Here is a 26,387-nt window from a genome sequence, read left to right as displayed (position 1 = left end):
CTGACTTATAACAGAAAACATAACAATGCCTAAAAGCTGCTGTGTGACCAGGTGTACAGCAAACAAGCTAAAAACACCCCCAGGGGGCAATTACTGTAGTTATTCTGTTCTGAACATCCTTTGTTTTTCCATCAAATGTATTCTAAAAAGTTGGTTGACTAAAAATATTTGGACTTTATATTTAAAAATTACCTCAAGTTAGCATCGGTAGCTAATTAGCTAGCCAGCTAGCATCAGCAAACTTTATTTTTTCAAATATGCTATTATAGTTTTGTAATTCATAATTATTGATTATAGTCTTTTTAAATTTTAAGCTAAAGCTACTCTGATTTTGCTGTAAAGTTACATACATTTACCCCCTTGGCACAAATTTAATTTTTGTTAAAAAATCTAATAACATGAAAATTGACATAATATAATTTATGTCACTGTCACTAAAACAATGATAACTTTTCTGAACACATTTAACTTTTGTTTCACAGAAAAAAAAATGGCACAATCCTTAAGGGGGATTAATCCATTATAGGACTCTACCCTATAATGGCAGTCAATGGGACTCACGGCTTTGAGAGTCAAAAAAATATACACAGACAAAACCAAATGAAACCCTGCGGCTTGTGACAATACATTGAGGTCTTAAGACATGAAACGATCCGTCTGTGCAAGAAACTAAACAGTATTTATATAATTTTGTACCTCTGATCCACCACATTGTCCAATTGTCCTGTGCTCGTTCACAACATCCGGCGCGTGACGCGTCAACATGCTCTGGCATAGTAAACGATCTAAACAATGAGTGACATATACGTATAAATACTGTTCAGTTTCTTGCACGGACCGATTGTTTAGTGTCTTAAGACCTATTGTCACGAGCCGCAGGGTTTAATTTGGTTTTGTCTGTATATGTTATTTTTTCTCTCAAAGCCGCGAGTACCATTGACTGCCATTATATGACTGACAAGACTGCAACGGTTTGAGTTAAAAATCTTTGTTTGTGTTCTACTGAAGAAACAAAGTCACCTACATCTTGGATGCCCTGGGGGTAAGCAGATAAACATCAAATTTTCATTTTTGGGTGAACTATCCCTTTAAGGACACAAAAGTAGAGCGCACCGCTCGGACAACAGCTTATAAAAACGTAGTTCTGTTTTTTTTAGCATGTTTACTGTAGACCTTGTCACATAGCAGCTTTTAGGCATTGTTCTTTTTTTGTTATAAATCAGAAATGACAAGGAGGCAGTGGGCGTGGCCTAAATGTGCTCTATCAAAGGTGTCTACTGCACCTGCCAATCATAGCTGGGTGTGCTGGCAAAGAAAACACTCTACTGCTGGAGGCAGTGACATTGCATTTTAAGTGTTTGTAAAGAAAGAAAGAAAAAATAACTCGCATCATTATTGAAACTGTACGTTTAAAAGTAAATAATGAGCCTCAGAAGAAAAACAAACAAACAATTTTCATTTGGATTGTCATTTATGTCACAAAAAATAAAAAAAAATATGACAATAAACAAATTGAAAAAAAATTCACTATGATAATTACAAATGTCAAATAATAAAATATTATATAAATCATAATAATTTTGATAATTATAATGTTCCGTAATAATTATTTCTACAATATACAAAGCACTGAGCTTTAGTTTTCCTGAAGAAAACATCAAACCAAGTCATTCATTCGACGCAGTCTCTTGTTACTTTCTCAGGTGAAAACACTTTTACATGATATCCATCATCTTCAAGCACGTCAGCTGTCATCATTGTCATATATATCTGCTAGTAAGCAAACAAACAAACAATAAATCAAATTTGCTATTATAATTACAAATAAAACCCTCTTTTGATGGGATGAAACCATAAGATAGATATGTGTGTGTGTACCTGAAGTAGCATCAATGTCATCATAAACCTCATTCTCACTGAAAATGAAAGTAGAGGATTTGACAGCATTAAAAAAATATATTAAGCAGATAGAAATTGCTTGTATTACTGTATTTAAAATGAAAAGTAATACATACTCATGCATAAGGTAATTCAAAGGTACATATCCAACTGTGCAATGAGAAAAAGCATATGATTATTAATACTGATAACACACTTATTTGAATAAGATTAAAGGAGATCTTTATTTCTCAGTGCTCTGGATTTGAATAACTGAAGAAAAAAGCTAAAGCTTAAATAGCATATATTTTCCAGCAGGTGGTGTGTGTGACTCACATTTCCCCTGTGTATTACGACACAGAACATGCTTCTTGCTGGTCTCCTGTATAACATCCAGAATCTCTTCACGGACCACCTCCAGGTACTTGCTCCCACCCTTCTTCAAATTGGCATTGGGATCCACCATCATGGTGTACAGAACTCGGATGGGCCCTTCAAACTGTTAAATGGTTTCATATTTTTTACACTTTTCATGGCAATCAACAAGAATCAAAGCTAATCTGTAAAATACAAAATTAAGACAGATTCACCTTAAACTTCTTTCGAAATTCTCTCTCATCTTTCTCCCGCTGCTTGGACTTTATCGGATCATGGCTAAACAAAACCATATGGTATTAAATCTCACACAGCTATATGGCGTTCACTACAGTGCGCAGAAAAAAAAATACCATTCATGGTGTGATGTTCATTTTGAAAGTAAAAGAGATTGTAAATGATTCCAATTTTGTTCTGAAGTCAAACATTAAGATGTATACTGCTTGAAAATAGTATTTTGATCATTACATGATTAATAATCAATATAGAAAATCTCCAGGATAGGGAAGCTAAAACAAAGCCCTCTTTTGCTCTGTGGTAGTTTGCAGGTTAGCTGTTTGTTATCCATTAACACACAGTTCAAATATGATTTCGACGGTTTGTCATTTGTCATGCATGAAGCCGAAGAGAGACACTTCAGCAGCTTTTTGTATGTACAATATGAGTCGAAAATAGAGGGACATTTTCATAATTGATGTGATTGTTTGTTTTGGGACACATATAGAGCTTAATGTGTGGTCACATTAAGGAAATCTCAGCTAAATTTTGCAGGCAAACAAAATCCATTGTCTGCTGTCAATGGTGTAGTGATATGAAGCATCAATCACACAAGAGATCAGTTTTAAACCAAGCAGCGTTCTGTTGCAAATCTGCGTGACCGATTCAAACCCATTGCACCATCTGTGTGGAAATTGTTCACCCTCAAGTCAAATTCCCACCTGCATTGATTTCTATTGCAATAACTGTATTTCGCTTGTGAAAATTCGCCAAACAATGGTGAATGCACAACTTTAGTCAGGTTATATTTAATTTGACATAAATAATGCAGTGATGTTCTATTCCCTAAATCATTTCAAGTTTTATATTTGTATTTTGTAGCTCAGTGATCAACACTAAAGTTCACAGCACACTAAATAGACTGTACATCTGATCGCTCCTAGCCTTATTGTCATTTCATACCGATATTTCATAAAATGAACCGATTTTCAACCGATATTTCATAAAATGAAATATCGGTTACTATGGTTATTAAAAAACTGAGATGAGAAGAAAGAGAAGAGGCACCTGATCTCTGGAGGAGGAGGAGGAAACTCTTCACGGTCCACGTCATCATATAAATCTGAGAGAAGCAGAGCACATACTTATCAATCCAGTGCAGAAAAATCACCTCTCGGAAAGTAAAAGTCTGTGTATGTTTACTCACCATCACTGTGAAAACTACTGAAAACAGAAAAAAAACCACAATGTGAGCTCAAGCTTTTAAAATCATAAAAAAATACCGTCTTTTTGCCCTCAACATGAGGCTTGGGGTCTCACCTGTCCAGTTGGTCATTGGAGCCGATATCATCGTATACTTCCGGGTTGATGGGCCGGACCGCAGAAGGGTGGTAGGAGGGTGTGGCTTGACCGCGGATTTTCCGCTTCACTTCTTCATAATCCACATCCACACAGGAGTTACTGATGTAGCCCACTGCAACAGTAAACACATATGTATTACTTTATGAATACTGTTTTCTATCCTCATTAAAGGGGTAGTTCACTCAAAAATGAAAATTCGGTCATTGGCACAATATGGAAATATCTGCCTCTGCTTCCATTGCATTGCAACTTCAGCTTATATTAAAGCATATTCTAACCAAGAATATTCCTATAAAGTCTATAGCGGCACAATGCTAACTTTGCTTGACATTTTCTTAAAGGGATAGTTCACCCAAAATGAAAATTTAGTCATTAATTACTCACCCTCATGTCCTTCAAAACCCCTAAGACCTTCATTCATCTTCGAAACACAAATTAAGATATTCTTGATGAAATCCAAGAGCTTTCTGACCCTCCATAGACTGCAACACAACTTCCACGTTCAAGGCCCAGAAAGGTAGTAAAGACATCGTTAAAATAGTCCACGTGACCTTAATTTAATAAAACTACAAGAATACTTTTAGTGCACAAAGAAATAAAAACAACTACTTTATTCATCAATTTCTCGAAGAACCTGGATGTGAACGCACAGTGAATGCACGTCGACTATTTTAACGATGTCCTTACTACCTTTCTGGGCCTTGAATGTAAAAGTTATGTTGCTCTCTAAGCAGGGACAGAAAGCTCTCGGATTTCATCAAAAATATCAATATAGATCAACAAAGGTTTTATGGCTTTGGAACAATATGAGGGTGAGTAATTCAAGACAGATTTTTTTATTTTTGGGTGAACTATCCCTTTAGAAAATGGAAGTAGCCATAAAACCAGTCAGAAAAAAATATATAAAGAGCATGAAAAAAGTTACTCAAACTTAAATAACACTAAATTACCCTAAAAATGTATTGCATGTTATAGAATAGAACAACTTGGCATACAATTGACATTCTGTCCCCCTCACTTCTGAAATGATTAAAACAAGCAGCACACTTCTGATTTAAATCAGAAAGCTGACATCACTTCCTCTGCTGAATGTCTTGCATCATAGACTTCTGTCGTAAGTGCATTGTTGTAAACCTGATTTGTTGGTCTTCAGAAACTAAGGGACTAGCCAAAATGACTTTCTGTTGTAATCCACAGCATGTCACATCAAGAACTTGAGTTTATTTGACTTACTGCTGCCGCTCAGGTTCCGTGCCAGCCATTTCCCCCCAGGGTTGTTGTTCACACGGATGATCTCCACGTTCTCTCCCTGTCGCACGGTCAGGTCATTCTTTCCACCCTGCCAGTCCTCTCTCACACGAGCCATGTGGATCACCTCAATAGGACCATTCAGCTACGCACACAAACACAAATATGAACATGCTAATATCTGTAGGAATCAGGCAAAAAACACATAGAAGCGCATTTAAGACATCTTATTTTTAGCTTCAACATATACAAAAGGGTTACCTTAAATCTTTTTCTACACTCATTTTCCAACTTCTGCTTTTCCTTCAGTTCTTTCTTGTCCAGCTCTGTCTTTTTAGTCTCTTTCAATACTTTCCTCTCAACAGGAACAGGTCTGCAACATGCAGAAATACAGTTGAAATTAAAGCAGCCAGAATGACTTGGAATCCAAAAAGAGAAATGTTCACTACTGTTTTTAGAGTTTAACTGTCTTTCTTTTAAAGATATTATAATTTAAGTGAAAATTCTACAGTCTGTGGCTACAACATATGGATATAACAAGAGAGATTTTATTCCATTAACTGATACATTATGATCTCTATAGAATGCATTTATAACAACGGTCAAGATTTTTTGTATTTGTACATTTCTTGTAACTTAAAAATGAAACAGGCTACAGTATTTTGCTACTGCACAGATAGTAAAATTATAACCGATAAAAATAAGCCAGTAATTAATTTCATTTTATGGCCAATAACCCATAAATTCCCAAATTTAAAATTCTAAACTATTTTGTCTAAATACACTACATTTCAAAAGATTGGTATATGCCATCAAGGCTACATTTATTTGATGAAAAATACAGTAAAAATAGTTTAAATGAACTATTTTGTATTTTAATATTTTTTTAAATGTAATTAATTCCTGTGATGATCATTACTTCAGCCTTTGATGTCATGTGATCCTTCAGAAATCATTATAATATGCTGATTTGCTGTACCCGAAAAAAATATTATTATTATCAATGTTGGAAACATTTTCTTTCCTCTTTTTATTATTATTATTATCAATTATTTATTTATTTATTTTTAGGAAACATACATTTTTTTCAGGATTTTTTTTAAGAATAGAAAGTTAAAATGAATTAGAATTTTTAAAATTGTAAATTCTAAAATAGTGAATTTCTTTAATCTCACTTCAATCATTTACTGCATCCTTGGTTAATAAAATTATTAACACATTTAAAAACAAACAAAAAAAATCTTACTGGCCCCCAACTTTTAAAAAGTATTGTGGAAATTAAACTAAAACCCTAAAAACTAAAATAGGTTTAAATGCTACAAATTTATTTAGCATTACATTATAATGCACAGTACAAAAATTAGACATTACTTTTTATTTTTTCAAAGAAGATTACATATAACATTTTTATTAAATTATAAAGATTAACAGTTTAAGTGTTAGGTTACATATCTAAATGTAAAATAGGGGAAATGAGCTTACACACTTGATACTGCTAAACTAAACTTTATTAGTATCCTCTAATAACTGATAAAGTATCAATGTGTCATGTTTCTAGGTACCATATTTCTATATGCAAATGACTGTTATTATAGAGCAAGCTATACAGTGTTAATGTGTGCATGTTTAGGACATCATAATCATGCAAATTTCTGAACAAGCCATTGTTGCACTTTAGTTTTAACAGTGGTCTGTGTGGACTGGGAAGGGAACTTTGCATTGTAAATGAACACTGATGTGACTTACCTGTCTGGGTCTTCATAGATTTCTTGATCGCTGTCCTACAACGCAGTAAAAAACACACATTAGAACACATGCTAAGCATATCAAAGGATTGCAACCACTGACCCTTAAACATACATCCTCTCTTTCACTTGTTCTGAAACACATAAACACAAAATTAGACTGACCTCATGCTGAGAAGGGAAACCGTCAGTCCATGAGCCTGCAAGATGAGAAGACAAGCATGCTGTAGTATCAGTGAATGTTTTTTTTTTTTTAATGGAAATAATTCATATAGAAAAGAAAAAGAACAAAAAATATTTGAAACAAATGCTAGATCATATGTGATCCTGGACCACAAAACCAGTCTTAAGTCTGGGGTATATGTGTAGCAATAGCCAATAATACATTGTACGGGTCAAAACGATAAATTTTTCTTTTATGCCAAAAAAATCATTAGGATATTAAGTAAAGATCATGTTCATGAAGATATTTAGTAAATTTCCTACCGTAAATATATCAAAACTTAATTTTTGATTATTAATATGCATTGCTAAGAACTTCATTTGGACAACTTTAAAGGAGATTTTCTCACAAATCTGAGGTGGCACGTGCCCCCTCACTTTGAATGGGCATGACACCTCTGAGGGTTACATATATTGCCCAGGCATGCTGTGAATGGTCACTGCTTTGTGCCTGCTAAAGGTTTTTTTTTTAGCTCATTGCTATGTGGTTGTTAGGTCCTTTCCTAAAGGCATAAGTTAAAAAAGTCTCTATGATAATCTGATCTTCAGACAAGGCTGGGTTGCTCAGTGTAAATCTACGAGATTCTTTCATCTGCTGCTTTATAACCCACCAAGTGAAAACTACGTTTACCTCTTTGCTTGGGAGGTGTGGGAGGAGGTGGTGGGAGTGCGCTGATGTCATCATAGTCCTCTTGGTGGTCCACATTTCTGATCCACACAACACATGGAAACGAGAGTTAGATTACATACTAACCCTATCAGACTCAATAACAGCAAACATACCCAACAGCAATTACAAATAACCATTACACCACACAATATATGCTATCTGATCCGGTTTCATACGAATCTACAAAAAGAGTCAGGAAATGCCACAGTGCGTGCTTTACACCCACATACTTCCAGATTGCACAGTAAGATGCACGTACGAAGCGAAACAATAGAATGCAAGATGTTGTTTGGTGCAATTCAGAATTATTCCTCTTTATCATTTAGAGATACAGGAAGAAACGACACATTTGTGATATAGTTTCCTTCCCCTTCTCTTCCAAACTTTGGCAACTACTTATAGACAACTGCGTATTACTCACAGTTCTGAAAAGGATGATGACAACAGGCTGGGTTTGTTTGGTGGCCGTGCTGGTCCTACACAAAATACACCATGCATTTTCCTGTTAATATTTGCTACGTACAAAAGTCTTGCCTAACATGGCATGTAAAAAGTATATGAACAACAGTTAACATGATAAACTCCTGTTAGGAACCACTGCATTAGGTCATATGAATGCAAATATTTATTGATGAGTGATGTATTTGTATGCAAGACTGAAAAGATATTTGTTTGGCTCCTACCTTTAGGACTTTTGTGAGGAACAACAGGGGCTTTTTTTCGTAAATGATCCAGGTTTACAGATGGAGGACGTCTTGGTTTTGACGGTCGCTGCCCGACATTGGGAAGCGGCTTTCTTAACGGTACAACCTCCGACACGCTCCTCTGGCTCGGCAGTGGTGGTTTGAATGCTGAAGCGACTTTCATGTCGCTGTGCTGTTGAAGTATCTTGCGCTGAAGAAGTTCTCCTGTCATCTTGACTCTGCTCGGCACGTGGACCTCCGAAGGGAGCGTTTTAGGACTCTCCTGGGCTCCCAAACGATGAGAGGGAGGAGGTCTTGGGAAGACTCCATGAGGACCCGAATGAAACATCTCTGGTTCACTAGAAGCGTTCAGAGGAAAGACTGGTCTTGGAGGCACAGCTGAAGTCTTGTTTCGGAGAGCTCCATTGGTTAGAGACTCTGGCGGCGCACCAACCATAAGAGGTTTGATGGCGGATCCACCTCCGGAAGCTGCCATTTCTAACTGAGCTTTAAATTTGGCCCGGATGGCCTTGACATCCACATTTTCCTCCTGTAAAGAAATAAAATCTCTGAAACTATTCAAAGGCCCTGGTGTGCTTCATCTTAAATGTAAAAACCTTAACATTAAGTTGCCTTACTCCATATGGTGAAAACGGTAATAGATCTAATGCAGCATTTCATATATTTTTACAGTAAAATACTGTTAAAGTTATACTGTTACTGCCAGTGAAAAACAACAAGTCATCTTATAATTTACAGTGAAAAAAACATAAATGTAAATTTCCTGAATCCTCTGCGTGACAGATCACATTTGATGGTTCAGTGTTTCTTCTTAGTTTTTTGTTATCTGGATAACAGTTTACAATAATGTGTCATTTGTTAACATTAGTTAATGTATTTAACAAACAATGAACAATACATTTATTACAATATGTATTAATCTTTGTTAATGTTAGTTAATGAAAATACAGTTGTTCATTGTTTATTCATGTTAGTTAACAGTTCATTAACTTAACAAATGAACCTTATTGTAAAGTGTTACCGTTATCTGTTATGTTACATTTTAAGTTGTTTAATGTTTATTATTTTAGTGTCGTGTGTTACCATAATGGTGATTTGTATTTGTGTGTCATTGTGTACTACCGTACTTAGTATTTACTTGTGATAAACTCTGATTAATCATGTGGCTTTCTCTTTATCGCCTGTGTTTTTAAGGTGGTTGCCAACGTATTATAAAGATAAAACATGTTTTTTAACTAGATATTTGTAATATTTAAAATGTTGCCACCATATGTTTTACAGTAAATTTCAACTACACTTGCCTTTTTTACCACTTTTTTCTTTTTTACTGTTTAACATTGTGTTACAGTTTTTACTCTGGATAGCATTACTGTCAAGCATTTTCAGCTAATCAAAATGAAATATATATAAAAAGAATATGCTTTAATCATTAGATGAACACGGTGAAGGAAATGACCATTCTGAGTTAATCATTTGCAGTTAGATGTTTTGATGTCGTGTTCTGAGGCGCTGGTTTGTGCTGTGTTTCTGTCGAGAGAAACTGGGCCAAACACTACATGACACCGTTGTAGCTCTGATGGTTTCTGTCACATAAACATCCATCTACACAACATTTGACCTTGTGCGTGCTTTACCACACAATATTAACAAGTGTGACTACATGCAGGCTACAGAGCAGGTGTGAACTTTCAAATAATAATAAAAAATCCAACAAATATCACATTTCAATGTCTGACTTGAGTACCTACAACAGAAGAACTGTGAAGAACGGATAGACACAGAAGAAAACATTTAAAGGAATATCCGAGATTCAAAATACATTAAGCTCTTTGCAACAAAAAATACTTTATTATTATTATTTTTTAATATACATTCTTAGACTTCTTGTGAACAATTCATCAACGTTTTTCTAAGGTAAAAAAAAAAAAATCGAAATCTCCAAAATTAATTTTCCTTTTTAGAATGACATCAGATCCAGTAATTACAGTAAGAATCTGTAATTTGCGCAAATTGAGCAATACTTTGTACATCGCTACACTACTGAAAGTGGGCAGTGGATTTGAATATTTGATTATTCAAATAGCCGTTTCACTCAAATTATGGAGGTAAATCGTTGCCTCTTTGCTTAAACACCATCTTTAAACAAAAACGTAGACTGCCATTACCGTAATCACATTCTTGTTTTGCGTGTCTTTACGAACTCTGCGACAGGTCGTAATGATGTTCTGTGGTAATCGACAGTAGGGCCACAGATATTATCGATAGAGATTAACTTGTATTGAACCTGAAAACTGCTCAGAGGACTTAACTCTAATAGAATACATTGTTGATTGTTCAAAAATAGACTGATCAAAATCAGTTGTGGAAGGCAGGAGTTTTTAGCAGAAGTATGCCATCACTGTGGCATTGCCAGAATAGACTATAATAGACCTCACACAACACATTGTCATCATTGCATCTCGTACCCTGGTTAGGACTGAGCTTTGAATGTCTCTAATTACATTCCTCAAATGTTGAGGAACGATTTAACATGAATCTGCATCGTGTTTTAAAAGAATAACTCAGACATCATACATTGCGGGGAAGATAATGAACTGTTTAAGAAGTGAGCAGCAGATTCAGAACAATAGTGAGGCACAGGAAGTGTCTCCAACCACACACCTTTGCACAACACATCATTCAGCAATGGTTGTCATAGAGATGACAGTCAAAAACGAACCAATCAGCTGCATGCTTTGCTAAAAATGTAACCCATGTGAGTGACAAAAGAAAAACGAAAGCTTTGTCTTATCTGTTGAAGCCACAATCCAAACAATTATATCATTCATGCTTTAAAATCACACTAAAGTGATCGTTCTTAATTTTAGAGACTCGTTTTTCATTCTTATGAGAATTTTGGTGATATGTTTTCAATTGAGGCATGAGATTATCACTAAAATCTAGTTTTAAAAATCAGAAAAACTGATTGACCACTAATCAGAGAATCTTTAGTCTATGGTCGTCGCTGTCCATTGATAAACTGCATCGGTGACACTTTATTAGCATGCATATTACTAAAATATTAGCCATTTATTAAGCACATATTATTCTATATGACCTTATTCTGTATCCCTAATCCTACCCAATACCTAAACTAACAACTATCTTACTATTAATAAACAGCAAATTAGGAATTTATTGAGGGAAAAGTCATAGTTAATAGTGAATAAATGTTCCTTATTCTAAAGTGTTACCACTGCATCATAAACACAATATAGATGATGATTTATAACAGTAAACAATAAACCTTTCTGTTGTTATGACACTATACCAACACAAAACTTTGGCCTAGTTTCTCTCTACTCTAAGCATAGCATACACTAAACAAATCCAGAAATTAATTTATCGATACTCTGCTTGCAGAGTGTAAAAAGATATAAGGAAAGCACATCTTTATAGGCTTTCACAGTAGGTTACATTTCACTTTCTTAATGTGCATTTCCACTCAGGGTTAGGCTTATTAGCATGCCTATTTTTAACATATTGCTGTTTATTAGTAATTATAAAGCTCATATTCTGCATGACCCTATTTTACATCTCTAATCCTACCCAATACCTAAAATTATCAACTATTAATAAGCAGCAAATTAGGAGTTTATTGAGGCAAAAGTTGTGTTAATAGAGAGAATTGGACCTTAAATGAAGCAAGACAAGGCAGGATTAGCTACTTTAGGGTTAAAGGTGATTTAGGTTAAAGAGTGTTTCTCAACACACTCGGTTCAGTTCAGAGAAGTTTTACTGACTGTGTCTCAAAACAGAGAGATGTCTGAAGAACTAGCACACATGTAGTATCTGGGGGTCTCGGCTGCTGATGTTAATGCTGATCAAAACTGGTGATCACTAGACTATGTTTAGAGACTGTGTACTATGGCCTGCTTTTTAAAAGATTGTAACAACAACAATAATAATAAAACAACACACGAGAAGCGATTATTTAAATTTCAGGTCAGCCGACTTTATGATAACAGTATATAATTAACTGGTTCCTCAGCAGTTATCTAATAATTCAATAGGAGTTTTGAAAATAGCTTGCTATTTAGGGTAATTTTGCTCAAATAAAATCAAGCTGGCCTTACCATGAGTTTTATTTCCAAAGTTAGATATCATGTGAGTTGAGCTGAAGAGAGTGGCAGACTGCAGCAGTTTCCTGAAGCGCAGATGAGCGACCACTCAAACCTGTTACAGCAGGAAGTACTCTAGAAATGAATGAAGGCAAATCCATATTTACATAATAGGCCTATGGGCTGGTTATTAGGCTGTGAGATGCACTGCAATACACCACAACTTTCCACGTCTACAAAAACACAATGCATAAGTGGGAAATGTTGTATTGCCTCGGGAACGTGGAGAGTTTTGTTTATTGGTGACTTGAGTAATGGTTTAATTTAATATAGATATTTAAATATAAATTATGGGAATTTTGAATATTGCAGTATGTGTGAGGTTGACTGCCATTCTCTCGCATCTAAACAGTGATGGAGAGGCAGACGGAGCTTTGTCTCCCTCTGTAGGACAGAAAGGAAATCACCAATTTTGTGTGGCTTTTTAACAAAAACGTCACTTTCACAAGGGCCAATGTTATTTTCTTGTTGTTTGAATATTCTCCCTACAGTGAGGTTCAAAGTTATGCTTAGAAACAAGACATTTTTAGATCCTACATTGAACTTGCAGACCTAAACAAATAGTACATCACGACTTTATCAATTAATCTTCTTTATTTTCACATTTAAAAATAAGTCAACCTATAACTTTTAAGTTGACAAGAAAAAAATGCAACATTAACCGTACCAAGGCATCTTAAAAATCAAATAATATATAAACACTGGCTGAAAGTAAAACAATCTCAATACACAGTGTGACAATGCATTTCCACACTATAGAAAAACAAACAAAAAAACCCAATTAACATGACTGTCAGATTACAGAGACACATCAATATCCCATGATAGGGAGGGGGGGGGGGGGGGGGGGGGGGGTCTAAGACCTTAAATATACTGAAGCTGAAAAAAAAGAAGCAGCATCAGGTACTACAGTAGTGCATGATTTTCTGAATGGGAAGGTAAAGTCACTGCAATATTGGTACTGATGAGCTGGGTTCAGGGTTTAGGCTCAGTTTACAATTATTACTGTGTAATACAACAACAAAAAATATGCTTTCTTGAATCCTTTAAAATCTCATTTTGAGACATTGGCATTCTAGTGCTTAAACACAATGTCTTCTTAATGAATATGCTGCATCAGCCCAATGTTTCTTGTACAGATTACAACCAGTCACCTAGAAGCAATAAGAACCAGGGAGAAGAGACAAAATTGGCACCGAGAAGTGAATTTGCACACTAGTGATGTCACAAAGTGAGAGCAAAAGGCTTCAACCGATGAAAAACAGGATGAAGGAAGAGAACACACACCCACAGCCTTCCTTTTTGGCTGCTCAAGCTACAGTATCAGTTAATAAACCACTTCATCTGCCTGAACTGATCCAATAAATGCACAATATATAGAGAGACATAAAGACAGAGTCTTTCAAAATACACAACATGAAATATGTCATGATGCTATTTAAAATCCATAACACTTAAAATATTTAAAAGAACTCCAAGTTCTTTTCTCATTGCAGAGTTATGCAAACACATGCATGCTTTTTGCCAAAAAATGTGTCTAACTTTCCAGCAGCAAGACACAAGAAATGGAGAAAGAGAGGGAAAAAAACAGCTAGCTTACAAATATTAAATTAATCCCCCACTTCACACATTTCGCTAAAACTGGAATACATTTGTGAACGAAGACAATAACTGATCAGTAACATCTAAAACAGGCTCCCAGCCACAGAACTCTTTCCACAAACTAGTTTGCACCATTTAACAAGTTAGAAGTTTTTATTAAACTTCAGTTTGAGGGACTGAGACAAATTTAAATTTACAGAATGTCAATTTCCAGAAAACTAAATAAATAAATTGATTTATGAATGCCCCATTTTCCCTTCCCAGACATTTAATATGAATTAAACTGACCCATAAGTTATAGTCATATGTCAGTAAAAATAAAATAAAAATGATAATCATGCATATGAATGCATGAACCATGATTCAAGTGATCTTGTACAGTGACCTCTGTCTGATTGAACACCCTCAGAATGAAAAAAAGTGACTCCTTCACAGATATTAGACATTCAAAAAAATAAAAATAAAATCAGTTCATGATATGGTCAACCAACACACCTTCCTCTATATAAAAATAAAATATTTACAAAGGGCAAAACCAGAACATTGACTAATACCCTGATGCATCTGTATTTGCAGTGACCCAGTGTATGATATATGGCAGAGGTCTCGCTGTTTGTCTGTCCGTCTCTCACTCGCAGAAGCATGACGACGACGAAGACGTATTACATTCTGAACTGCATTGAAATGCACCCTGTGCACACAAAAAAAAAAAAAACTTCATCCCAGCACCTTTCTATAATCTGCACATACCACTGAGAATTTCCTCAAACTAAATAGGAAAACAACCAAAATAGGGTTTGTAATGCAATAAATAACAGGCCTGTGAAAAAAAAAAGCAGTAGGATTTTGTGAGTAAACATTCCTTTTCCAGTCATTCCGACACTTCCTCATCCGTATGAAAGATTCACCCATGGGGGTCAGAGACCAGTCTTTACAGTCCTCCAAAGTGTTCGACTCACACAACATACTGCTTGGAGCTGTAATTCGTTGTGTAGGCCTGCCGGCTGTACTGAAAGTGGTCGGTGAGTACTGTGCTCCGACCGTGCTGAAAGTCTGAGCTGTGAGCGAAGGGCCCGGAGCCGTTGGACTGGGGTTTGTCAAATGAAACCATATCCTGTGCTGAAACTGGCAGCAGTTTCTTCTTGGCCTCCTGGATGGAATCGTATTTCGCCTGGTGAGAAAAGCAGTGGCATTTAAATTGATATTGGTTTCTGCATTGTTCATTTGTGGTTGAAAAAAAAAAAATGTGTAATTACCTTATTATAGAGGAAGACGCCTAGTATTGCTGTCATCATGCCGATAATGTTGGAGGTGCTGACGGGGTTCCTGAGCATCAGTAGGGATATACTGATGACCATGATCCTCTTTGTTGCGTTGGCTACGGCGTAACTGAGTGGGCTGACTAGGTTCAGCACACTGAAAGCTATCATGTTTTGTGCAAAGTTGCAGATACCACTAATGAGGAGCAGCACGATCGTTCCAGTCCAGTTGGAAACCTCTGTCTGTAGAGGAAAAATGAGCGTGGGCATGAAGAGTTGGGTCGAATCTCATGAAACCTGTTTAAAACATTCCCGAGTCATAACAACTTCGTAAGAAAAAAACACACTACCATTCAAAAGTTTAGGATCAGTAAGGTTTTTAAAATGTTTTTGAAGGAAGTCTCTTATGCTCACCAAGGCTCCATTTATTTGATGAAAAATGCAGTAAAAACAGCAATATTGCCGTTATTTAAAAAAAAAGTTATTTATTATAAATGGCAGCGTATGACCTTTTGGATAACTAAAATAAAGAACATTTGTAGATATATACATGCACACAAATACACATTTGTGTGTGTGCACATACAGTGGAGAAAAAATTATTTGATCCCCTGCTGATTTTGTTCGTTTTCCCACTGACAAAGAAATGATCAGTCTATAATTTTAATGGTAGATTTATTTGAACAGTGAGAGACAGAAAAACAATAAATCCAGAAAAACGCATTTCAAAAAAAGTTATAAATTGATTCTCATTTTAATGAGTCAAATAAGTATTTGACCCCTTCGCAAAACATGAAATAGTACTTGGTGGCAAAACCCTTGTTGGCAATCACAGAGGTCAGAGGTTTCTTGTAGATGGTCACCAGGTTTGCACACATCTCAGGAGGGATTTTGTCCCACTCCTCTTTGCAGATCCTCTCCAAGTCATTAAGGTTTCGAGGCTGACATTTGGCAACTCAAACCTTCAGCTGCCTCCACAGATTTCTATGGGATTAAGGTCTGGACACTGGCTATATAGGCCACTCCAGGACCTTAATGTGCTTCTTCTTGAGCCACTCCTTTGTTGCCTTGGCCGTGTGTTTTGGGTCATTGTCACGCTGGAATACTCATCCAGGACCCATTTTCAATGCCCTGGCCCTGTCCATCGTCCCTTTGATGTGGTGCAGTTGTCCTGTGCCCTTAGCAGAAAAACGAGCATAATGTTTCCACCTCCACGTTTGACGGTGGGGATGGTGTTCTTGGGGTCAGGGCCGTCGCTAGTGGGGTGAAAGGTGGGGACAATTCTAGGGGCCCCACAAAATCCAGGAATTATACTATATAGGCCCATGTTCTGTGAATAATTCTAATATTTTAGTAGTTGTATAACTAAGATATTATGAAAACCACAAAAAAGCATGCAATTTGGTTAAAGAAATTGTCTACCCTCTACCCTCCCAAAAAATGGTTTAGTCTGATACGAAGTATTCTAAGAAGTCCCACCCCAGATCGAGAACAAGACGTCCAATCAGAGTTGAGACCGGTGGTCCGCTGTACAATGTGGACCGGCCCTTTGCGTAATATATATTAAAAAATTGGATTGTAGTAAATGTACGTATATCCTTCCATCGGTCCAGACGAATGGCCCAGGGCATTCTAATTAATTTAGCATGCTCCAGCTCAGTGCAGCGGCTCAAAAGCGCTCGTCAATGTCAAAATGTTTGAAACAGCCAATCAAAGTATAGAAGGCGGGATTTACTGTTCACAGATGCTGAGCTGCGCGCGACTTGAATGCCAGCTGAGGTAAGATGTAAGCGGCTAAACCTGACAAGACAATTCAGCAATATTTGCCAACCGTTTAGTTAAATAACAGACATAAATTTTTAGGAATGCAAACTATTACTGGCCTTTTCAAATGTCTCATATTTTAATGCCATTATTCGAATTGTCACTATGTAGGCTATAATGCAGTTTTCAGTCGACACGAGATAAGAGTTCTTGTAAATCTGCTTTGTTCCGTGATTTTACGTGTCTAAGAAAATGTTTAAAAATCTATAAAAATCATTCTCAATCTTACTCTAGAACACTGTAAATCTGAAGACTTTTGCTTTCGAGTGCTGTGCATAGGAAAGTGATTTATATTATAGGCCTAATAAAAATATAATTTGCTTAATCACACACTATTAGCATATTTTATATACACACTGGTAGTTAAAAGTTTGAAATAAATAAGGCTTTTTATTTATTTGAAAGAATATTTAATTTATTTGATCAACAATACAGTAAAACAATAGCCAAATATAATGAATTATTACACTTAAAATAGTGGTTTTCTATTTAGGATATTTTAAATGTAATTTATTGTTGTGATCAAAGTTGAATTTTCAGCATCATCCAGTCTTCAGTGTCCCTTCAGAAATAATTCTAATGATGCCTAATTTGCGGTTTAATTATCAGTTATTAATAATGGTTTTATTATTGGTATAATGGTTCTCAGTTAAAGAACCGCATTTATTTGAAATATAAGTACTTTGTAATAAGTGTAAATATATTTACTGTCGCTTAAATCAATTTAAATCAAAGTCCCTTTTTGTATTCTATGATCTTTGATTTAATGCAACATTGTTGAAGAAAAATATTAATTTATATTTTTAATCTTACCCAAGACTGAATGGTATCACATTTTCCACAAAAATATGAAGCAGCACAATAGTTTTTAACATTGATAATAATCAGAAATGTTTGTTGAGCAGTAAATCAGTATATTAGAATGATTTCTGAAGATCATGTGACACTGAAGACTGGAGAAATGATGCTGAAAATTCAGCTGCACATCACAACAGTCAACTATATTTTACTATGTATTTGCATAGAAGACAGCTGTTTTAAATTGTAACATTATATATTTCACAGTACTGCTTACTGTATTTTTCATCATCAAAATAATTAGTATACTCTTCTCCACAATTGGAGCTCTATTACTTATAATGATAGATGTCAAGCTCCTGCAAAAGGACAAATACTGTATATGACCAATAGAAAGGCCTATTAAAACAGTCCACATTCTGCACTATTTAAGTCTTCTGGACGATACCAGAGCATTGTGTCATTTGGACTGATAATATTGGTATTTAACTTTAGTGATATTAAACTGTCCCTTGTAAAAATTCTTTAAAATTATTTACTATTTGCCATATACACCAGAAAAGACAAATTATAATGTCAAGATTATGCCACTCATTTATGGTGTGGTGTGGTGTGGTGTGTTGTGGACAGGGTTTGGTGGGTCGCTCTGTGCCAAAAAGTCCAGGGCCACTTTTTGGCCCCAGTCCGCCCCTGTATACATCTATATGTATTGATATGGGGGCCAACATCAATATTTTTTCAGGGGGTCCCCAATCCTCTAGCTACGGCCCTGCTTGGGGTCATAGGTAGAGGGTGATACGGGAGTGGATTTTCAAACCCCTCCCGTCCCACTTGCCAAAACCTGGGGGAAATCCCGTCCCGTTCCAATCACGGAAGAATGACTCTCATTCCCTCCCACTCAAGTGTTGTGGTTTTTTTTGGCCTGAATCTGTCAGTTACAGATCACAGCAGCTGATAAATCGCATTCGATTATGAACGCGATTTTGCGTGGCTTGTCAGTGAACCCGCTCCATCTGAAAGTAGGTGATGGGAGATTTACTGCTTATCAAAGAACTGGCTTTACTGACGAGATGCGCATGACAATAGCATGCGATTAATCATGCAGCCCTAATAAAGAGACAGGACAACTTATTACTATTCCCTGTTCCGCCCACTCCCTAGGGCTGCAACGATTAGTCGACAACAAAAAATGGACAAATATGTTTGTTGTCGTGTAGTCATTTGAGCTCATATAATGTAAGAGCCTGCAATACTGCGTGTGGTGCTGTAGCGCAAGACTGTAGTTCAGCCCTCCTGGATGCAATTCAAGAGAAGACGACACACACAGCGTTTCAGAGCAACATGCGTCCGAACTTGAGCTGCGTTTGGATGAATATGATATTGTGTGCTTTCCTCTCAGTAACGAAATAAACAACAAAAACTGACAGAAGTGTGAAAGCAGCAGTTAAAAATGCATCTGATTACAACGATGTGGATGTTTGCATGAGCTCTGCAGTTCACTACTCCAGTACAGTCCTGTAACATCAGGTTTATTTATATAGTACTTTATGCAATCGCCTTAATTCAAGCAGCTTTACGGTAATAAACCAGTGTGTCGCTTTCAGTTAGAATTACTGAGAACTTGATTTTCTGTTGTGGAGCTAGCTAATGATAAAATATTTTTATTAGTGGGGAAAAAATTATTTCATTAAAGTGATAGTTTGGTTTACAGAGATCAAAGCTTGATCTAGCTCAGGACTGTTATCATAAACCTATAAGGTATTTTAAGACATTATGTTGTGAATAAAATAGTTTACCCAAAGCGTCGTATCCCTTACCTTTATTTTGTTTCTTATCCATATGACTTACAAAAGGAGAATGATGTGTCATTCAGTTACTTTTTCATGTAGCTAATTAAATGGTGAGAGAGTGTCTCTGTCGATCATCTAATTTTTTGTGCCAAATACATCTATTTGTATAATGAATTGGTAACGGTTTACAATAAGGTGTCATTTGTTAACATTAGATAACATAGATTAATAAATGCTGTAGAAGTATTGTTTATTCTTAGTTCATATTAACTAATGAACCTTATTGTAAAGTGTTACCAATTGTATAATAATTGTAATTACATAATATGCTTTTCTAAAGCTGAAGTGACCTTTATGTTAAAATATGTATAACTTAATATTTTAACTAATTGCAAAAGCTGAATAATCAAAGTCTACTGATTAATCAGTGAAATAATAAACGATTAGTCGATTAACCGTTCTAATAATCGTTAATAATCGTTTGTTGCAGCCCTACCACTCCCACTAACATTTTTTCCTGTCCTGTCCCAATTACGTGATTCATAGCGATCCGTTTCCCATCCCATGGTATCCCCGAAAAAATGTCAGTCTCTAGTCACAGGCAGCATTCCTCCTCCTCCAAACACGGCGAGTTGAGCCGATGCTAAAAAGCTGGATGTTGGTCTCGTCTTGCTGATTGATAGGGGATCAAATACTTATTTCACATTAAAATGCAAATAAATTTATAACTTTTTTAAAATGCGATTTTCTGGATTTTTGTTATTCTGTCTCTCACTGTTCAAATAAACCTACCATTACAATTATAGACTGATCATTTCTTTGTCAGTGGGCAAACGAACAAATTCAGCAGGGGATCAAATCATTTTTTTTCCCACTGTGTGTGTGTGTGTGTGTGTACATATGTGTACACACACACGTTATACTGAATTTAACTTAAGCTATTTTTAATACAAATAAAAATTATGAAACAAAATCATTATGTCCAAACAGAACCCATTGTAATTTCATTACTATATCACAGTGGGGTAGACAAAACAATGTCATAGTGCCGAAATTGTTTATCTAAAATATTTTTTTTGATTTTGGTACAACATATGAACTAGCCATATCTGGACATGTTTACAGATAAACATCCTCTTGTTCATTACTATTATTCATATAAAATCATTAAAGCCCTATTTACCAGGTCTCCGTCCATCAGGAAAGTTGAGAGGTCCACTAAAATCCATGTGGGCAGCATAAACATAAGTGCATGGAAGCCCAGGATGTTCAGTAATTGGAGGTGGTGAATCCTTGTGTCACGCAACACCTAGAACAACCACAAAAACAACTTCATACAAGAAACCATTCCAGTCTTTTCCTAATTGACGAACCGAAATACGAACCTTTTTCGAGAATATGTTCTGTAAAGAGAAGCAGAGCGTCGCTGCCAGAGCGCTGATCAATCCAGAGACGTCAAAGGACAATTCAGTGACCGTGGCCAACAGAACACCTCCAATGATGGGTATAAGAGACACATAAACCTGGGCAAAAAAGCCAAACTCATCAAACATGCAAACAAACAATTCAAGCAATCAGTGACTGTTTAAGCCATTATGAATTCAGTAAATGCATGACTTATTTCTAACAGTGTTTAGAAGACAGACCTTTGTGGTTTGCTTCTCTTTCATGATAATCCGTGACAGCAGAACCACCCAGATGGGCATGGTGGCCTTCACTAGAATGAGGGAATGAAAAGAAGACATGCATTCACTCATCTAATAACATCAGCCGTTACTGCTGCCACATGTTCATCTTGTGATTGCACCTGGTGTCTGAAACATCTCAGCTGCAGTCGAGTCCTCAAAAACAGCGCTCACACTCTCCCTGCACTAATGCTGCTTCATATTTACAACACGCAGCTGTTTAAAACAATCTGTGTCAAACTCAACTGCATCAGACGTCGCTGCAAACGGGCCTCATCGCAGGTCATCTGACACCGAAGCCAAAAACTCAACGATGAGCTGAAATGAGTCGCTGTGAATTGTTTTGGATGAGGTAAACGGGGTTTATTTTACACGACCGTTGAGGAATTTTAACCAAAGTATGTTACAGAGATTTCAAGACGACCCTAAAGAATTATTACCAACTTTAATCAGGCAACCAATCCCCTTTAATTTCTGAAATTTTGACTTCCATGACCTTTCCAAGCCTGGAAATCACAATAAAACCAAGCGTCCTTCAAGCAAAGTGGGAAATGGCGTAATTATGAGTTATGAACAACAAGTTGCCAAGCTGATTTGAAACACTGATATCATCCTATGAAATATCTATAATCTATATATTGAGATCAGTGAGCAGAATCTGTAGTGATTTATAAAGAATGATTTTGCAACTTAACCATTGATAAACCACTGACTATTAAAATCAGTGAAAAATAGTTATTTTCATCATTTTGAATTCAGAAGTAGTTATTTGGGTGCCGTCAAAGGATTAATCGCGATTAATCGCATCCAAAATAAAAGTTTTTATTTACATAATATATGTATGTGTGCTGTGTATATTTATTATGTATATAAATACACACACATGCATGTATATATTTTGGAAAAATAGGTTATGTTTATATATTAAATGCATTTATTTATAATATAAATTATATGAATATAAATATAAAAAAATATGTTTATATATTATATAAATATATAGATGTAAATATTTTCAAAATATATGTTGTATGTGTTTGTATATATATATATATATATATATATATATATATATATATATATATATATATATATATATTAGGGGTCGACCGATATGTGTTTTTCAGGGCCGATGCCGATACCGATTATTACAGACCAAGTAGACAGATAACCGATATATTGAACCGATATATATGTCTGGTGTAAAAATGAAAATGAATGTCAAAATTAAGAATAACAAGGGCTCTGACAAAAACGGCCTTCCCTAGTGTTGGTTGCACTTCTTACTCTTGTCTTCCTCCATGCATCCATCTACAATAAGGGTAATATATAAAGAGAGAGTTAAAAGTGGGGCCACTGCATGCTTCATGAGTAAGCCTATGAATAATAAATACTACAGCTAAACAGCTTGGGGAAATGTAAGTATTTGGCTTCAATAATTTACATGTTAGAAATGTATGTGTAATAGCATAACCTCTCATAATTCTTCATTAATTATTTTCGGTTGACTAAATCATAACCTACAAGAGGGGACTATTCAATTCATCATCTAATGCACATCAGTTGATTAATATAAAAAGCGCAATGTATATAATAAGTGTAAATAATTTAATTGTCTTCATAGCTCCATTGTAGAAGTTAGGAAGAAGACCGCAACTATTTTAATGAAACTATAACACTAATAGCCTGTTATAGGCTCACTTGGTTCAATAGCCTATTGAAATGACCCAATTTCCGTCATCCTAATCTTGGCCTATGTGACAGTATCTTAGTCTTGGCCTATGTGACAGTAATTTACATTAGTTTTCATTTACAGAGCAGTGCAAATGAAGGCATAAAACATTAATTTAATTTATCTTTTAATCAAATGAGAGTTAAACTATTTTTTGTCAAACAAATGTGTTTACTATTAAAATTAAAACATGTAAGAAATAGCGTATTGTGTGATTGTTCTTTTAAACAAAAGTTGTAATAATTGTAGTAGCATTAGTAAATAAACCGAACTTTTATTTTGACGGGTTGCCATGAGGACCTCTTAAGTTTCTGTAGCCTATTTATGATATGACGATCGTTTTACTCAAACGAAACAGTCAAATGCTCATGAAGTAACTCTCAGAGCAGTTCTGGGGATGATGTTCATGTATTTATGTCCTCATTTAGTGACATGGCAGATGCGGAAAACACTGCGAGCGTCGCGCACTTCAGTGTGTGTGTGTGTGTGTGTGTGTGTGTGTGTGTCAAAACCGCGCGTCTGTGCCATTCACATATACAGAGACACGCCGAACATGCAGAATTCATATTTAAATAGTCTTTTTGCAGCTTAATGTTTACAGCTAGTCCATATCATGAGTCGATTTAAGTGTACTGACCTACTTTTGATTAATTCATCCAAACTTTGACAAATTTCGTGACTCCGCGACGCGTTATACAGTAAATTCCATTTATATGACTGGATTCCGCGATTCCCCCTGCGTTTCCCCCATCTCGGAAACCATAAATAGATAATATTGAGGTTTTTACAACTTCAGTGTAGTGGATTGTAATTTATTGCAACTTGAGCAACGTCTGCTGCTGCCTTTGAGAGAGAACTGATGCGTGATGAAGCAGCACCAGTTAGAAAGCGCTTTCGGTGTGAGAGCGTCTTTAGTCTTCCACGTTGATTGGTCGGACTCCTGACTCTCAACAAATCAGATGCGCGGTGGGCGGAGACTGCTCTAGGCCACAGAGTGGTGAGTTCCGACAGGCTGCATCAGAGCCAAATAGCGCGTTTCAAAATTAAATAATTTTATCGGCACATCGGTTTTGAAAATGACCGATGCCGATTATCATAAAAATGCTTAATATCGGTGCCAATAATCGGCCAGGCCGATAATCGGTCGACCCCTAATATATATACATAATAAATATACAGTACAAACACATATATTTTGTAAACAAAAACTTTTATTTTGGATCCGATTAATCGCAATTAATCACTTGACGGCACTAGTTTATAGTTAATTTTTGTTTTAAGGCTACTTGTGTTATGTTTCAGATTTGATTATTTGAATGGTACATGTTTATGTTATGTCTGACTTGGATGCACAAGGTTTTCTGGTTCAATTAAAAAATTATTTCTAAGAGTTTCCTTGTGAACGCACAAATGAAAGCCTAATTTCATTCTATTATAATACTCCCATTTCTAAATGATACTGCAGTGTGACAAATGAGTATTTTATAGGTTCTGCATGCTTCTGAAGCAGGTTTAGTGAAATACAATTAAACATCTCACCATGTTTTTTGTGTTTTCTTCTTCAAATTATGATACAAGTTTGATTAAATTGCTTAAAAAATGAATGGATCCACTCAAGTCAAGTAGATAAAAACGACAACATCCTGCATAATAAACGACATTTACTGCTTAGAACAGTTTTAAGTGAGAATAACATGTCACTGTGTGACTTTTCCAACAATAATGTACTACCAAGTGCTAAATTATTTGATTTTTAACATTTTTCATGTCTTTATTTACAGTTCTTCTCTGCTAATTTTGATGATACAGCTTATTTTACTATCAGGGTTTGATGATGATAATAATGGAGCCTAATATAAAACTAAAGCTTCCCAAACTGGACTAGTGTGTATTACAGATGATGTGGCAGTATTATTAGGAGTCCGGATGTGACGTAGTCTGGGACTAGTGTAGTGTTATTGTAGAAAAATGACCAGAGAGAGTAATTAAATCCCTATTACGGTTTGTTTCCGAGTGTTTGGGTGAAGTTGAAATGGGAAAGGCGGTTTGAATACACAGCTGAGATCTGTGGTTAACGACAGACCGCGATAAATTAATAACCTAGAGCGATTTAAACTCGATTAAACCGAACCGATCCAATCAGGTCGAGTCTCGCAGAATAAGGCCTCCCGGTACTCACCAGTGTGCGCGTACGACACCGGAACCTTCCAGATGCTGAAATGGGCCGAGACCGAGGAGAAGTATTTCCCGAAGGCGAGCGGCAGAATGAACCAGCGGTAGTATCGCGCCGGTAACTCCGTCCGCGGGACGCCCCAGGCTCGCAGCAGCGGCGGGAGAAACACGATGATGGAGAGTATATGAAAGAGAGACACCGTGACCGGATAGGGGAAGCCATTGAGGATGATTTTATTGACCACGTTGCCACCAGAGCTGACGGTGTACCAGAACAGACACAGCACCGCGATCCGAACTCCCTCCCGCGCCGGTGGGCGCTGCTCCACCGCGGCCATCTTTTCAACGGAGGACTCGCTGCTGGAGAAAGAGTCACGTGACCCCGCGAGCCCACGCCCCCACCGAGATCACCATGGTGACCAGCTCAGAGAGCGCTGTTTGTTTAGATATGCGTATATCATCACAAAAGATTTTTCAGCAGACTGAAAGGTTTCCACATAAGTATTTTATTTTATTGTTTTCTCCAACATAATAGTTTGTTTCCCATCACCGAGTCCCTTTAAGAGCCCCTGTAAATAAATAATATAAATAATCTTAATTCTCTAGAAAGATTTGAAAAAGTGCAATACAAAAAGTAAGTCCCATACACATTTTTTAAAACCAGTATACTCGTTTTGCTTGCATATAAGACATTTAAGTAGTAAATTCTGCATCTACAGGAGATATCGGCACTTTATTTGCTTGTATATGGAGGTAAATGTAAGACAAATCCACTAGAATTCTATATTATATTATTGAATACAATAATGAAAATTAAATAATGGTTCTAAATAATCTATATGTGTATTATAATTTCCCAACCATCATATATCATGTCATTGAGCTATATAGGAGTTAGGATGGAGGTCTCATATGTACACTTTCTCTTTTGATTGGAAGATGACA

The 26,387-nt window shown here is 36.1% G+C and overlaps 2 protein-coding genes across 3 annotated transcripts; both read right to left on the bottom strand.

The window, feature by feature from the left end:
* Nucleotides 1-1,456: 1,456 nt before the first annotated feature.
* Nucleotides 1,457-12,559, bottom strand: LOC306857023 (uncharacterized protein). Of its 2 annotated transcripts, none has more exons than XM_079396649.1 (16): nt 12,536-12,559; nt 8,400-8,949; nt 8,138-8,192; nt 7,678-7,754; nt 6,990-7,024; nt 6,826-6,860; nt 5,341-5,452; nt 5,065-5,224; nt 3,790-3,943; nt 3,677-3,693; nt 3,538-3,592; nt 2,469-2,532; nt 2,215-2,377; nt 2,016-2,049; nt 1,879-1,916; nt 1,457-1,773 (listed from the first exon to the last, which is right to left on the bottom strand). In XM_079396649.1, the coding sequence occupies exons 1-16, from the start codon at nt 12,536-12,538 to the stop codon at nt 1,745-1,747; spliced, it is 1,581 nt and encodes a 526-aa protein (XP_079252775.1). In that variant the 5' UTR covers nt 12,539-12,559; the 3' UTR covers nt 1,457-1,744. The 2 variants fall into 2 exon arrangements, with proteins under 2 accessions (XP_079252775.1, XP_079252776.1); XM_079396650.1 differs by having other exon boundaries at nt 1,462-1,770.
* Nucleotides 12,560-13,160: 601 nt separating this feature from the next.
* LOC306856581 (solute carrier family 35 member E1-like) lies at nt 13,161-25,796 on the bottom strand. Its single transcript, XM_079395943.1, has 6 exons — nt 25,450-25,796; nt 21,500-21,570; nt 21,239-21,376; nt 21,037-21,162; nt 15,439-15,684; nt 13,161-15,353 (listed from the first exon to the last, which is right to left on the bottom strand). The coding sequence occupies exons 1-6, from the start codon at nt 25,778-25,780 to the stop codon at nt 15,138-15,140; spliced, it is 1,128 nt and encodes a 375-aa protein (XP_079252069.1). The 5' UTR covers nt 25,781-25,796; the 3' UTR covers nt 13,161-15,137.
* Between the last annotated feature and the right edge of the window lie 591 nt (nt 25,797-26,387).

This window comes from Barbus barbus (genome assembly GCF_936440315.1).
Source record: "Barbus barbus genome assembly, chromosome: 37".
Classification (NCBI taxonomy): Eukaryota; Metazoa; Chordata; class Actinopteri; order Cypriniformes; family Cyprinidae; genus Barbus; species Barbus barbus.
This window is presented reverse-complemented; position numbering and strand designations above follow the sequence as displayed.

Bases quoted from the DNA above. Each gene is read 5' to 3' on its own strand.
- LOC306857023 (XM_079396649.1), bottom strand. The intron at 2,050-2,214 runs GTGAGTCACACA...CTCATTGCACAG, and splicing joins TCGTAATACACAGGGGAAAT to TTGGATATGTACCTTTGAAT. The intron at 1,917-2,015 runs GTATGTATTACT...TTTCATTTTCAG, and splicing joins TTGAATTACCTTATGCATGA to TGAGAATGAGGTTTATGATG.
- LOC306856581 (XM_079395943.1), bottom strand. From the start codon at position 25,780: ATGGCCGCGGTGGAGCAGCGCCCACCGGCGCGGGAGGGAGTTCGGATC. The intron at 21,571-25,449 runs GTGAGTACCGGG...CCCTCATTCTAG, and splicing joins GGTGTCGTACGCGCACACTG to TGAAGGCCACCATGCCCATC. The intron at 15,354-15,438 runs GTAATTACACAT...TTTTCTCACCAG, and splicing joins GCGTCTTCCTCTATAATAAG to GCGAAATACGATTCCATCCA.